This window comes from Lampris incognitus, chromosome 3, assembly GCF_029633865.1.
Source record: "Lampris incognitus isolate fLamInc1 chromosome 3, fLamInc1.hap2, whole genome shotgun sequence".
Taxonomy (NCBI): domain Eukaryota; kingdom Metazoa; phylum Chordata; class Actinopteri; order Lampriformes; family Lampridae; genus Lampris; species Lampris incognitus.
This window is the reverse complement of record NC_079213.1, coordinates 26,056,754-26,069,994: the sequence shown is the minus strand read 5'-3', so window position 1 is coordinate 26,069,994 and position 13,241 is coordinate 26,056,754. Positions and strand designations below refer to the sequence as shown.

At 47.3% G+C, this 13,241-nt stretch overlaps 1 protein-coding gene across 1 annotated transcript in view; it reads right to left on the bottom strand.

Moving 5' to 3' along the window:
• Positions 1-1,743: 1,743 nt before the first annotated feature.
• The window catches only part of gnptab (N-acetylglucosamine-1-phosphate transferase subunits alpha and beta), a 30,912-nt gene continuing 19,414 nt past the window's right edge, over positions 1,744-13,241 (bottom strand). Inside the window, exons 9-21 of the mRNA XM_056277077.1 lie at positions 9,674-9,853; positions 9,222-9,392; positions 8,342-8,465; positions 8,025-8,240; positions 6,284-7,428; positions 5,423-5,622; positions 5,076-5,295; positions 4,707-4,820; positions 4,458-4,543; positions 4,217-4,315; positions 3,899-4,066; positions 2,918-3,008; positions 1,744-1,867 (exon numbers count right to left, since the gene is read on the bottom strand). Coding sequence (XP_056133052.1) covers positions 1,796-1,867; positions 2,918-3,008; positions 3,899-4,066; positions 4,217-4,315; positions 4,458-4,543; positions 4,707-4,820; positions 5,076-5,295; positions 5,423-5,622; positions 6,284-7,428; positions 8,025-8,240; positions 8,342-8,465; positions 9,222-9,392; positions 9,674-9,853 — 2,886 coding nt within the window. The 3' untranslated portion in view covers positions 1,744-1,795. The remainder of the gene's footprint in view (positions 1,868-2,917; positions 3,009-3,898; positions 4,067-4,216; positions 4,316-4,457; positions 4,544-4,706; positions 4,821-5,075; positions 5,296-5,422; positions 5,623-6,283; positions 7,429-8,024; positions 8,241-8,341; positions 8,466-9,221; positions 9,393-9,673; positions 9,854-13,241) is intronic.

The following is a 13,241-nucleotide window of genomic DNA, read 5'->3' as shown; positions in this document are numbered from 1 at the left end:
CACTTGAATTTTGACAACGTCCAAAGAATTCTGCACATTTTCTAATAAATTATTCAATATTCATGCGTGTAACCGATCCTTGTCATGTGTGGGGGGTCCCGCCTACCGCCCCAAAGAGTCATCTCACCGGTGCAGCGGCACGACACTGGTCCATGAGATAAATAAGGTCAACATAAAAAAGCTGGTGAAATAACCAAAAAGCATCATGCCTACCAACACAGGGATCGGCGGTTCGAATCCCCGTATTACCTCCGGCTCGGTCGGGTGTCCCTACAGACACAAATGGCTGTGTCTGTGGGTGGGAAGCCGGATGTGGGTATGTGTCCTGGTCACTGCACTAGCGTCTCCTCTGTTCGGAGGGGGAACTGGGGGGAATGGCGTGATCCTCCCACACGCTACGTCCCCCTGGCGAAACTCCTCACTGTCAGGTGTAAAGAAGCGGCTGGCGACTCCACATGTATCGGAGGAGGCATGTGGTAGTCTGCAGCCCTCCCCGGCTCGGCAGAGTGGGTGGAGCAGCGACCGGGACGCCTTGGAAGAGTGGGGCAATAGGCAAAAAAAAAACATAGTCAAATCATAGGTGTCCTTGGAACATGGGAGACCTTCACGAGGCTTGCTAAAACATCCTACGATGCATTACTATCACTCGGCTCGCCGCTCCAATAATACAATCAACATCGTTTCACATAAGCGTGCCAAGGGCGTCTGAATTTCAGACACTACTGGAGCCTTCGGAGTCCCACAGGGACACAAAATGGGCGGCCTTGGAAGCTGTGGTTATCGGTACGGTTAACGTCAAACATTCATGAATTTGATTTCTACCAAACGAAAAATAACAACCGGAACCCTTAAAACCCGTGAACAATTCTCATCGTAAAATCAAACGCGGGTGTAAACAGGTTACGTGCCATAATCTCCCAGAGGACAAACAGGATTTAAAAGGTAAAAAGAGATAAACAACCAGGAATGCCTTGTGGGAACGATCCGAAACGTTTCAGACGCTTACTTAAAAAAAAAATTTTTTTTAAAAAAGGCACTTCACGTTTTCGCTGAGGACAGCTCGTACACAACACAAGAAATGGCCAACAGTTAATTATTCCTATATACTTCTTATTGGCTTCTTTGCGTCCCTTTTTTTCTTTCTTTCATTTTCTCTTTTTTTTCCCCAGACTGTATGTAGTCAGTAGTTCACATGCTGAAGCTGGGCCACTGAGAACACACACGCACGCACGCACACACAGACACACACACACATGCACACACACGTACGCATACACACGATCCGGTGCTTCACACTTCAACAGCACATCAATCACATGGCAGAGGCGGTACATGAGGAGGGTGGTGCATTGTTGGCAAAACCTGGAGGGAGTGCTTGTATGTGTGTGTGTATGTGTGTGTGTGTGTGTGCGATTGTGTGTGTGTGTGTGTGTGTGAGTGTTTATATGCAAGTCTGAGCTGCCCCCTGAGGAGGGATGTAGGAGTGACAGGCTTCTGGTTCCTGTTCGCACTGTGCCAGCGTTCGTTAGCTGGCATCCGTCATCTTCTGACATTGTTTTTATCGCCCTCGCACAACAGTTTCTCTCCCTGGTCCACGCTGATGCAACGCGAATACATTCAGGATCAACGTTTTACAGCTCTCGTGTTTCCGCCAAGTGACCTGCTCGGGGCGCTCCTCTCTCCCACGCAGGAGAGGGGTGATAAAGAGGGCAGAGAGAGGTGGGAGAGAGGGAGGTCGAGGGGTGGCAGTGGTGGAGGTGCAGAAAGGAGAGGAAAAGGAGCTTTTCCTGTTTCTTCACACCCGTTCGGGGTTATTCTCCTTGCTGACCCGGCGTCTGGGGAACAGCTTGCGCTTCAGCAGGATTAGCTGAGGACAGAAGAAAAAAAAAGACACAGTCAAAGAAAACACAGTAAAAAATGATGATGCGATGACAGGACAGGAAAAGTGTTTTGCTGGCCGTCAGCAAAAGGATTGAGCAGTGAGCTAAAAGGGGATTCTTAATACTTTAGATAGGCAGGGCTCAGTTTTTCCAAAAGGAACTCGGTACTAAACTTATCTCTGTCTGTGTGTAAGTCAAGAAAGCAGCGATGACCTCCGTGCTATCCAGAGGTGGGGTAGCAGGGTAAAATTGGTTCCCCACAAGGGAGCGAAGACACTTTTCATCTGTCAAGACTGTCTTTGATAGTCAAGTTACCCTTTGCTATACATCTCAGTTAATCTGACATTTAACCAGACAGGTGTATGATGCCAGGGGGACATGAAGAGACAGTGTTGGGAGGCCATAACGGCTGCAGCAAAAACATTGGAGGGATCCCACACATTTCAGAACAGAACACAGCGTGGGGGCGAATTCTCTTAAGGTCGCAGCCGCTATTAACCTTTCTTTTGGTGCACTAAGGAGAAACTGGAACCTTCAGGCTTCGGATGAGGCTACTGCAAAACAGCGGCTCACTGTCAGACGAGCAATGCACGGCATTTGCGGATAATTCTTGGTGTTTGTTTCATTCTCCTTGGTGTATCTGCATGGAGATGAATCTGTGTAATCACCCAAAAGTAAGCTAAATTGATTCAAAAATACTCTTCTGTGATTGCCTCCAAACCCTCTGACAGTCACTGTGTTGCAGTCCAAAATGTACGTGGCAACAAAGAAGATAGAAACAAATCGTAACTATTTGGGCTGAGTCGGTGCCAACAAAGCCCTGCTTCACGTTCCACCTGAGACTAATGGGGGTCTTTTATTTCAGTGAAGTCAGTTCCTGGCTCAGCTGATCATGCTATGAGGATATGTGAGATGGACGCTCCTCTACCAGGTATTTTGGTAAGGAAGGCCTGAATCATAGTTCAAGCATGAATCATGGAAACAGTGTGTGTGTGTGTGTGTGTGTGTGTGAGTGAATAAACTGTGCAGACACTGACCTGTTCTGCAAAGAAGGAGATGACAGTGAAAATCACAAGTGTCACAAGGACGCAGTGAGTCCAGAACTTGAGCTTGTCCCGATACACCCGCCTGGAAATACACACAAAAAGGATGTTTCGTTCAGCATTTCGGTCTAAGGTTTGAAAGAGAAACATGACAGTGCTCGTTGTTGAAGGCAAATTAGATCACACCCTTATTTATAATGTAAACAGGTTCAGGCGCAGATGCCGGTTGCCTATGTAGAATGCCTTCTGAGTGGTAGATGTCAAAGACAAACAGGGTGGATGGCAAGGCGGGCACGTCCCGCTGTCGTTCCAGAAGGGAAGCTAGTTAGACTCTGATGTAACATGCAGGAGTTGGGGAATGCAAGAGAGCAAAGGGGTGACAGGGTGACAAGGTGACATCACCAATGCCACCTGCCTGCTACTTCACTAGCACTAGTAGCTGTCTTATGATTGACGGCACAAAGGCACAAAGGGTTAGAGGGAGGAGAACGACAGAGGGGTTGAGGGGAGGGGAGGAGACATGCAGGGTGATGATCTTGCAAGTCTTACAGTCATCAGTCTAATTTTAACATCTGCATGTGAGCCTAGTGCTCTGTGGCCAAGGCCTTGTGGATATGGGAGCAGGACACCAGTAAAGACGCTTTAAACCCCTGCTGGATTCCCACCACTCCACCGGGACAACGTCCGCTGCTCCCGTGTGGTGACAGCCGGGGATCCTGAACTTATTCCTTTTAAGATGTCAAATTTGATGAATTGCCTGTTCACATGCAATGAAAATCCTTCATATGGCTCTGGTATTGGGCCACCTGGTGTGCCTCCAAGCCGTTAATAACTGCATATTCCAGCAGCATACCACATACCTACATACATGTTTACATTTGCTTTATTGTACATTCAGTGCACAGAAAATATAACCTTGCTGTACCACCGGTCACCACTCCCAACATTTGTGTAAAGTTGGTCGTCACATCCTACCATTCCTGGAGCTCTTCCATGTGCAAGAACCTGTTGCGGTATTCTCTGGGTAACTCAAACTGGGAAGGCAGGGGGAACATGGACTCATAAAAGTCCCTCAGCACAGCCTTCACTGTCGCAGCATCTTTGTGACTGTGGTCAATGTTGTCATTCAGGCAGATGAACTTCCTGAGGGGAACGGGGACAATACGGTGGTCATGACAATTTAACTATGGCTATGGTCATCATGTTTAACCCAGTGGTTATATCCAGTAGAGGGCAAAAAGAAGATGAAAACTGAAAAAAGACCGAGTTAGACAGCCAAGAGGGTTAAGTCACCTTGGGTTCTTCCTGATGTCATCTAACTGGCCAACCACATGGGACACATTGGTCCGCACCATCTTGAAAGCGATCTCCTCCTCCCCCATGATCTCAAACCTATGAGACAAAAAGCCCGCAATCTCTACAACACAGAACTTGTATTGAAATAGGACAACACTGACAGTGCAGAATGGGAGATGACATCATTTGAAATTATTTGTAAAACAGTTTGGATGGCTGGTGGTAATTGAGGACCTACTTGTACTTGTTTTGATCTCTGAAGGCCTTGTGAATGCGTTCTGTGATGGGCTTACAGTGGAGGACGAGGCCTTTTGTCACTGGAGGCTGTGGGGTCAAACAAAAACATCTTCAACCCATAATAAAACATCCAACTTCAAACAAGTTCTAACTTCCACAAGACAATGCAGAGATACACTGGAATGTTTTAGCAAACTAAGAAACCAAGTGTCTTCTTGGGTTTCAAGGTATTTTTCCTAGTATATCTCACCATGCTGGGGTCATAGTAGGCCTCCTGAGTGGGATTGACCAGATGGAGCTGGGTCAGATTGGTGGGCAGTGTCTTGGAGCAGTTGATCAATGTCTGCTCCAGGCCCGTCAGGTCCTGAAACACCACACACGGAAACATAAATACCTGTCCTTCACAATGCAATAATTCACTCTAACGTTACACCATTATTTCAGTGAGCCATACACAATTGCTTATTTGGGCACCATTACTCAAATGAGATCCAACTCTTCACCACGGAGACCAAAATACCATACTAGAATAATCAGAACATTATGTTGTTGACACACAGATCAAAACTTTGACATACTGTAGATACAGTTGGGAAAAAAGAACAATTACAGGACTGACCTGGAGACTGAGGGGCAGCTCATGGATCCTTGTGGCCAGCGTGCGAATCTCACGGTCGGAAAGGACGCCGGAGTGGTCGGTGTCGATCTCGTCAAACACCTGGGAAACGCTGAGATGCTGCAAGGCGCTCATGAGGAAGTAGAAGTAGGAGAAAGCAAACTGCATGTCCTCAGAATGCCGCACGCGGTGGGCCGATGTCTTGTCAAACTCTTTCGGGAATCTGAGGGGTAAAAAAAAAAAAGAAAAGAAAAAAGCGGTTAACCGGTTCCCACTTCAGCAATCTGTGTGAAAACTTGATGTGGAAACAAAATAAGTACGCTATTACATAACCAGACTCTGCAACTCACATGTCCTGTAGCTCCTGCATGATGAGCCGGTCGATCATGTGGGGCATGTGTGCCGGCACTTTACGGGAAGTAAAGCCAAACTGGCCATTCAAGAGCTTGTTCACGTAACGCAGTGAGTCAGCAAAAGTGTCCCACAGCCTCCGGCCAGCGGCAGCACTGTCAGCAACATACATCAGCTCTTTCTGCAGACGTTCCTCTTCCTATCAAGTCACACATACAACACAAAGAGTGTGGAATTTAAACAGTTCAAATGAATGTAATTTATGTGTGAAGCATGTCATATTTCAGCACGCAAACTTCTAATATTTGGCGCTTTAAATGTTTTTGAGTGTTGAAATTCATGTTTAGAATGACATTTTCTTCTTCTTTTTTTTTTTTTTAGATTTTTCTCCCCAATTGTACCAGGCCGATTACCCTATTTTCCGAGCCATCCCGGTCATTGCCCCACCCCCTCTTGCCGATCTGCTGCAGCAGACTACCACATGCCTCCTCCGATACATGTGGAGTCACCATCCGCTTCTTTTCACCTGACAGTCAGGAGTTTTGCCAGTGAGGAGTTTTGTGCATGGGAAGATCACGCTATTCCCCCAGTTCCCCTTACCCCCTGAACGGGCGCCCCGACCAACTAGAGGCTCTAGTGCAGTGACCAGCACACATATCGACATCCGACTTCCCACCTGCAGACATGGCCAATTATGTCTGTAGGGCCATCTGACCAAGCCGGAGGTAACACGGGGATTTGAACTGGCGACCCCTGTGTTGGTAGGCAACAGAATAGACTGCTATGCTACACGGTGCCCCTTGAATGAAATTGTTTCAAAGGGTTTGAAATGTATGAATGCTATAAATGGAGCTGCTTACCTCAAGCAAGTCCTGGAAGTATTTTCTCCTTTCCCAGGGCAGAAACCCTCTGTCTGTGGAGATGAAGTGTTGGAGTCTTCGGCCCACCATGCCCCTCGCCCCCACTACTGCTTTGGCCTGCTCTCTGTTGCTGCGGTCTTGGCCCTTGACTTTGGAAATGCTGCCTACCAGTGTGCTTAGTAACTTGAAGGACAGAGGTTTCTCAGCCATGACACCCACACTGTGAAGTTTGGAAGATGTGGGGCGACCTCCTGTGTGTCTGGCAGGCTCATCGTCAATGTGGATTGGAACAAGAGTAATAGGGGGTTTAAGCTGGTCTTGCCCCACCGCAAGTTTCCTGGATGTTTCTTCATTTGACTTTTGATTATCCCTGTTTTGTTGTGCGAGGGCCTCTTGTGAGGCAAGTTTGGCCTCTTCAGGCGGGTTTGCCCCAAACCGCTCTGCTTCCAAGTCTTTGTATGGCTTACCCAGGGCTTTGGCCCCACCTTCCTTTGGGGGCTCTGAATCCATGCCTCGCTTGTTCGGCAGAGACTGAGCCAGTGTCCTGTAAGGCCCCAGCAGTGCAGCTTTAGTGAGGTTATAACCCTTCAGAGTAATGTCGCCGATCAGAAGCTTCTCCTCAAGTCTCTGAAGCTCATCCCGCACCACTGTTGGCAAAAGTGACACATTCACCACAGGCACTTCTACAACCACCTCAGTCTCCACAGCGGGATTCCTTTGGATCTTAGGACCCCTTTTGTCTTCAGGAATATCTGAGAAAGGGAATTGTGGCTCTTGCGTGGGCGTGGGCTTTGGCTCTTTGTTGCTGTCTTTGCTGGTAGTCTGGGACACGTTAGCATGAGGAATCTCACGGGTGTCTACAGCCACAGTGAAGCTGAATGTGAACTCTGTGTCATCCTCTGCCTGGAAGGTGAGGTTGTAGTGGATTTGGGTGGCATTGTGACCTGGGTTGAGCAGTAGGTGAATTGTCTTCCACTTGTTGGCCACGGAGGTGTGACGCATCACTGGGTTGTCACCAACCTGGGCCTCCAACACCCTACGAGCCAATTTGTCGAAACTGAAATAGGGCCTGAGCTCCCCTAGCGGGAGGGTATACAGGCTCTGGTTCCTCAGTAGGGTCATACGGTGCAGCTGGTCAAAGTGTTCTGGAATAAAGAGATCTCTGTTACCCTGACATGTCTCCCAGTAGTCATTTGAGGAATTACAACAACTTCAGTTCAAATCAGAGGTTTCCAAGCTTTTTATGCTGTGACCTATCTGTGGAGATACTTGTTGGCCTGAGATCCACCAAATATTATGTGCAACAAAATAACTAGTAAGTTCTTATTACTTAACAAAAAGTGAGATAATTAATGAGCCTCTCTATACTGTTCATCATTGCAGTATTCTCCTTATCCGTCTTCAATCACAGCCTACAAATGACTAAATGAAACAGATGAGGTACATCAACACTAAACATTATTTGAGTGATGTTTGGGAATACAATTAAATACAATTAAGTAATTGGATTCTTTGCACTGACACAAAAGTATTTTGAGGCAATGCATGCATTTTTTTTCTTTCGCCAAACAACATATGGTTATTGTGACGCCCTGCAACTCATTTTGCCCACTGTTGAAAGAACCCAATGCTTGAGAACCACTGGTTCAAACTATAATACACAACCTCTTTTTGTATATAACGTCAATAAAGTTGAATATTCATGGTTACCGTTGGAAAAAAAATCCCTAGAAAATCTTACCTTGGCCACAGTCTCCAACGTCAAAGCCACATGAAAGCACGTTGCAAGCTTGGTCACAAAACTTGTCTGCCAGCCATGAGTTGGCACAGCCTTGGTTGCAGTATGATACACCTCCCAGACCACCTAAACCACCTGCAAACTGCCAGGGTTGTCCACCACCGCCACCTGCCCCACCTACGCCTACCCCAGCTGCAAACCGGCCGTTTGCCCCTGCACCTGTCACAGAGAGGAATGAAGATTGGAAAACAACATGAATAAAAAGAAATGAGCGCTTTTAGAAAACCTTCAGCTATATGCAAACTTTGTTTGGTTTGTACCCAGGCAGTCTCCTCCATCCCAGTCACAGGCAGAGTTGTTGCAGGCTTTGTCACAGTAGCCATCTTTGATCCAGGATCCTGGGCAGCCATCGGCACAGTTGGGAACAGGCCAGGTGAGGTACACCTACAAAGAAGAGATTTCAGAGCCATCTGCGACACAAAGAGTACCCCTGGGTATTGTTATTTCATTCATACTTTTTCCTGTCAAAGTGATTTGAGTTTTGTTTTTGTTTTTTGTGTTTTTGGATTTTGTTCTCCCTCCTTTTCTCCCCAATTGTATCTGGCCAATTACCCTTCCCTTCCTAGCCGTCCCGGTTGCTGCTCCACCCCCTTTGCCGATCCGGGGAGGGCTGCAGACTACCATATGCCTCCTCCGATACATGTGGAGCCGCCAGCCGCTTCTTTTCACCTGACAGTGAGGAGTTTCACCAGGGGAACACAGTGCATGGGGGGATCATGCTATTCCCCCCAGTTCCCCCTCCCCCCCTCTGAACAGACACCCCGACCGACCAGAGGAGGTGCTAGTGCAGCGACCAGGACACATACTCACATCCAGCTCCTCACCCGCAGACACGCCCAATTGTGTCTGTAGGAACCGGCGATCCCCGTGTTGGTAGGCAACGGAATAGACCGCCACGCTATGTGGACGTCCCGACTGACTGAGTTTTTGGTGCTGCAGAAGTACTGACGGGATATGATGACTTAACATGAAATGTATTTTTAAAGATACTGCAGAAAACAACTCTGCAGAATTGCCACTGTGCAAATTATTATGCAAAATAGCTAAAAAATATGCTACATTGCATATCCAAACAGCAAATTGATAAGTGAACCTAAATGCAGCCAAATTGGTGGACACTTTGGTAACATGGGGTCACACCTTCTGTCCCTTGGAGTGGCTGAAGAAATCATCTGGCCAGACATCCTTGCCAAACATCACATCGTCGTTGAGGTAGATGAACTTTTGGGAGAGGCCTGGGATGCGGTGAATGTGAGTCTCTATGGCAGGAGAGCTGAAGGTTGGCAGGTGGCTCTGGTTCAGGAAAATGTCCTGTAAAGACAAAAAACATGGGAGAACTTTTCTACAAAAGCAAAAAAAGCTTTGTCTTGTGAAATTTAAAAAGGGTATCATAAACAGATGCAAACAAATATTGTTAAGTTTGCTGCCATCAGTACCATTTTGCAAACCCTGATGATATTTACAACTTATACAGTGGTTCAGTAATATCAAAATATTACACACAACTCTTTTCACCACAGCCTACATTTCCATCCTGAGTAGATAGTCAAGAGCAATGCTCTTGAGACACAAATTCAAGGCTTCAAGTTTACCTGATGTGTGACAACAGTGACGCGGGAGTTATCCAGGTTGAGCCAGGAGGGGATCTGTCCATTGGTGACGATAAAGATATGTCGCACCCAGGGGGCGTGTCTCTCCACCGAGCGCAGAGAATAGCGGAGCTCCTCATTGTCCTCAAATCGACTGGCCGAAATGTCCTCATCTTGTTTGGACTGGTGGGAAAAGAGAAGAAAAGCGAATCTTATCCAACACATTGAGGCCCTGTGTTTTTCTCATGAGAGAACAAAAACCATGAAAAATCATAATTGTGGTCCTATAACTGCTGGGATAGGATCCAGCATCCCCGCGACCCTGAGAGCAGGATAAGCGGTTTGGATAATGGATGGATGAATGGATGGTCCTATAACTGTAATCCAGTGCAGCTCAACGGGCAGAGAATGGCAATAGCACTGCATACATCCATTGGAAGTTAATTTTATGGGTGGGTCAGTGGGCAGTCCCAGCGGTGCGTTAGTCTTTTGGTCACAGGGCCCGGCTCCAGGCCAGTGGTTTGTCCTTGCTGTCCGCGGCTCGGGTCCCACACCTGCAAGTGTGCCCTGTGCCTGCACCTGGGGGTTGGCGGCGGGGGTACATCTCGGGGGGGCGGGCCTGGCTTGTGCTTTTGGGGACTTGTTTGTGCTCTTCGGGGGTATGCGGAGCTGTTGCTCTGTGGGCTCCTGGCCCCCCTGTGGGCTTGGTGTTCCTCTGCAGCTGCAGTGCTTTGGGCTCCAGCTGTTCTCTTGGTCGTGGGGTGTCTGCACAACTGCGGGGCCCGTGGGTGGCTGCAGAGCCAGTCTGCTGCCCAGAGGCATCACTAGAATTTATTGGGATTCATCCCCCGTACTCACAGGTGGACACTTCACATACACACAGGTGGACACGTCACATGCACATAGCCTCACACACTCTCTGAATTACATCCTTCTTCTTAGTCCTTTCCCCCCCCTTTTTTTCCTGTTTTCTCCGTTATCGCTATAACTGCTACGCTAAACTGATATCGATTTAATTATGTTTTATTGAACACGTCAGCGTCTCTTTCTGTTTTATCAGATACATGTTGTCATTTTTCGTTTCCATGTTTCCTTGTTTCACTTGTGGAACAGATCATCCAAAGGACGGAGTTACTGTAAGTGGTTCTTGATAATTGATAAAGATTGCCTTTGCAGGTGGAGAACCTGAACTCCACTTGCAGATTACTCTGTACAGGACACACTGGCATACAAGTTCCATGTGTTGTATGCCAAGCCTGCCGACAGAACAGGTAAAAAAAAAAAGGGGGGGGGGCATCTGGGTAGTGTAGCGGTCTATTCCGTTGCCTACCAACACGGGGATCGAATCCCCGTGTTACCTTCAGCTTGGTCGGGCATCCCTTCAGACACAACTGGCCGTGTCTGCGGGTGGGAAGCCGGATGTGGGTATGTGTCCTGGTCACTGCACTAGCGCCTCCTCTGGTCAGTCGGGGCACCTGTTCAGGGGGGAGGGGGAACTGGGGGGGTAGCATGATCCTCCCACGCGCTATGTCCCCCTGGTGTAACTCCTCACTGTCAGGTGAAAAGAAGTGGCTGGTGACTCCACATGTATTGGAGGAGGCATGTGGTAGTCTGCAGCCCTCCCCAGATCGGCAGAGGGGATGGAGCAGCGACTGGGACGGCTCGGAAGAGTGGGGTAATTGGCCGGGTACAATTGGGGAGAAAAAGGGGGGAACCCCCCCCCCAAAAGGGGGAAATTAAATTTTATCAGAATCAGAATCATGTTTATTGGCCATGTAGGTTGTACATACAGTGCATCCGGAAAGTATTCACACCCCTTCACTTTCCCCACATTTTGTTATGTTACAGCCTTATTCCAAAATGGATTAAATTCTTTTTTTTTCTCATCAATCTACATACAATACCCTATAATGAGAAAGCGAAAAAGGTTTTGTAGAAATTTTTGCAAATTTATTAAAAATAAAAAACTGAAATATTGCATGTACATAAGTATTCACACCCTTTACTCAGTACTTGGTTGAGGCACCCTTGGCAGCGATTACAGCCTCAAGTCTTCTTGGGTATGAACCTACAAGCTTGGCACACCTATATTTGGGGTATTTCTCCCATTCTTATCTGCAGATCCTCTCGAGCTCTGTAAGGTTAGATGGGGAGCGTCGCTGCACAGCTATTTTCAGGTCTTTCCAGAGATGTTCAATGGGGTTCAAGTCTGGGCTTTGGCTGGGCCACTCAAGGACATTCACAGACTTGTCCCGAAGCCACTCCTTCGTTGTCTTGGCTGTGTGCTTAGGGTCGTTGTCATGTTGAAAGGTAAACCTTCGCCCCAGTCTGTGGTCCTGAGCGCTCTGGAGCAGGTTTTCATCAAGGATCTCTCTGTACTTTGCTCCATTCATCTTTCCCTCGATCCTGACTAGTCTCCCAGTTCCTGCCGCTGAAAAACATCCCCACAGCATGATGCTGCCACCACCATGCTTCACTGTAGGGATGGTATTGGCAAGGTGATGAGAGGTGCCTGGTTTCCTCCAGACGTGACATTTGGCATTCAGGCCAAAGAGTTCAATCTTGGTTTCATCAGACCAGAGAATCTTGTTTCTCATGGTCCGAGAGTCCTTTAGGTGCTTTCTGGCAAACTCCAAGCGGGCTGTCATGTGCCTTTTACTGAGCAGAGGCTTCCGTCTGGCCACTCTACCATAAAGGCCTGATTAGTGGAGTAATGCAGAGATGGTTGTCCTTCTGGAAGGTTCTCCCATCTCCACAGAGGAACACTGGAGCTCTGTCAGAGTGTCCATCGGGTTCTTGTGTCACCTCCCTGACCAAGGCCCTTCTCCCCCGATTGCTCAGTTTGGCTGGGCGGCCAGCTCTAGGAAGAGTCCTGGTGGATCCAAACTTCTTCAATTTACGAATGATGGAGACCACTATGCTCTTCGGGACCTTCAAAGCTGTAGAACTTTTTTTGTACCCTTCCCCAGATCTGTGCCTCGATACAATCCTGTCTCGGAGGTCCACAGACAATTCCTTTGACTTCATGGCTTGGTTTCTAGTCTGACATGTACTGTCAACAGTGGGACCTTATATAGACAGGTGTGTGCCTTTCCAAATCATGTCCAATCAATTGAATTTACTACAGGTGGACTCCAATCAAGATGTAGAAACATCTCAAGGATGATCAGTGGAAACAGGATGAACCTGAGCTCAATTTTGAGCGTCATAGCAAAGGGTGTGAATACTTATGTACATGCAATATTTCAGTTTTTTATTTTTAATAAATTTACAAAAATTTCTACAAAACCTTTTTCACTTTGTCATTATGGGGTATTGTGTGTAGATTGATATGAAAAAAAAGGAATTTAATCCATTTTGGAATAAGGCTGTAACATAACAAAATGTGGGGAAAGTGAAGGGGTGTGAATACTTTCAGGATGCACTGTACATGGGATTTGACTCTGGTTTCATGGCTCTCTCAGTGTACTTAACATAGAATAACAACACTACAACACAACAAACAAACAATATATACACAAGGATTGACTTATACTTGCAAAATAAGAGTTGATGAAGTGCAATGGTGCAG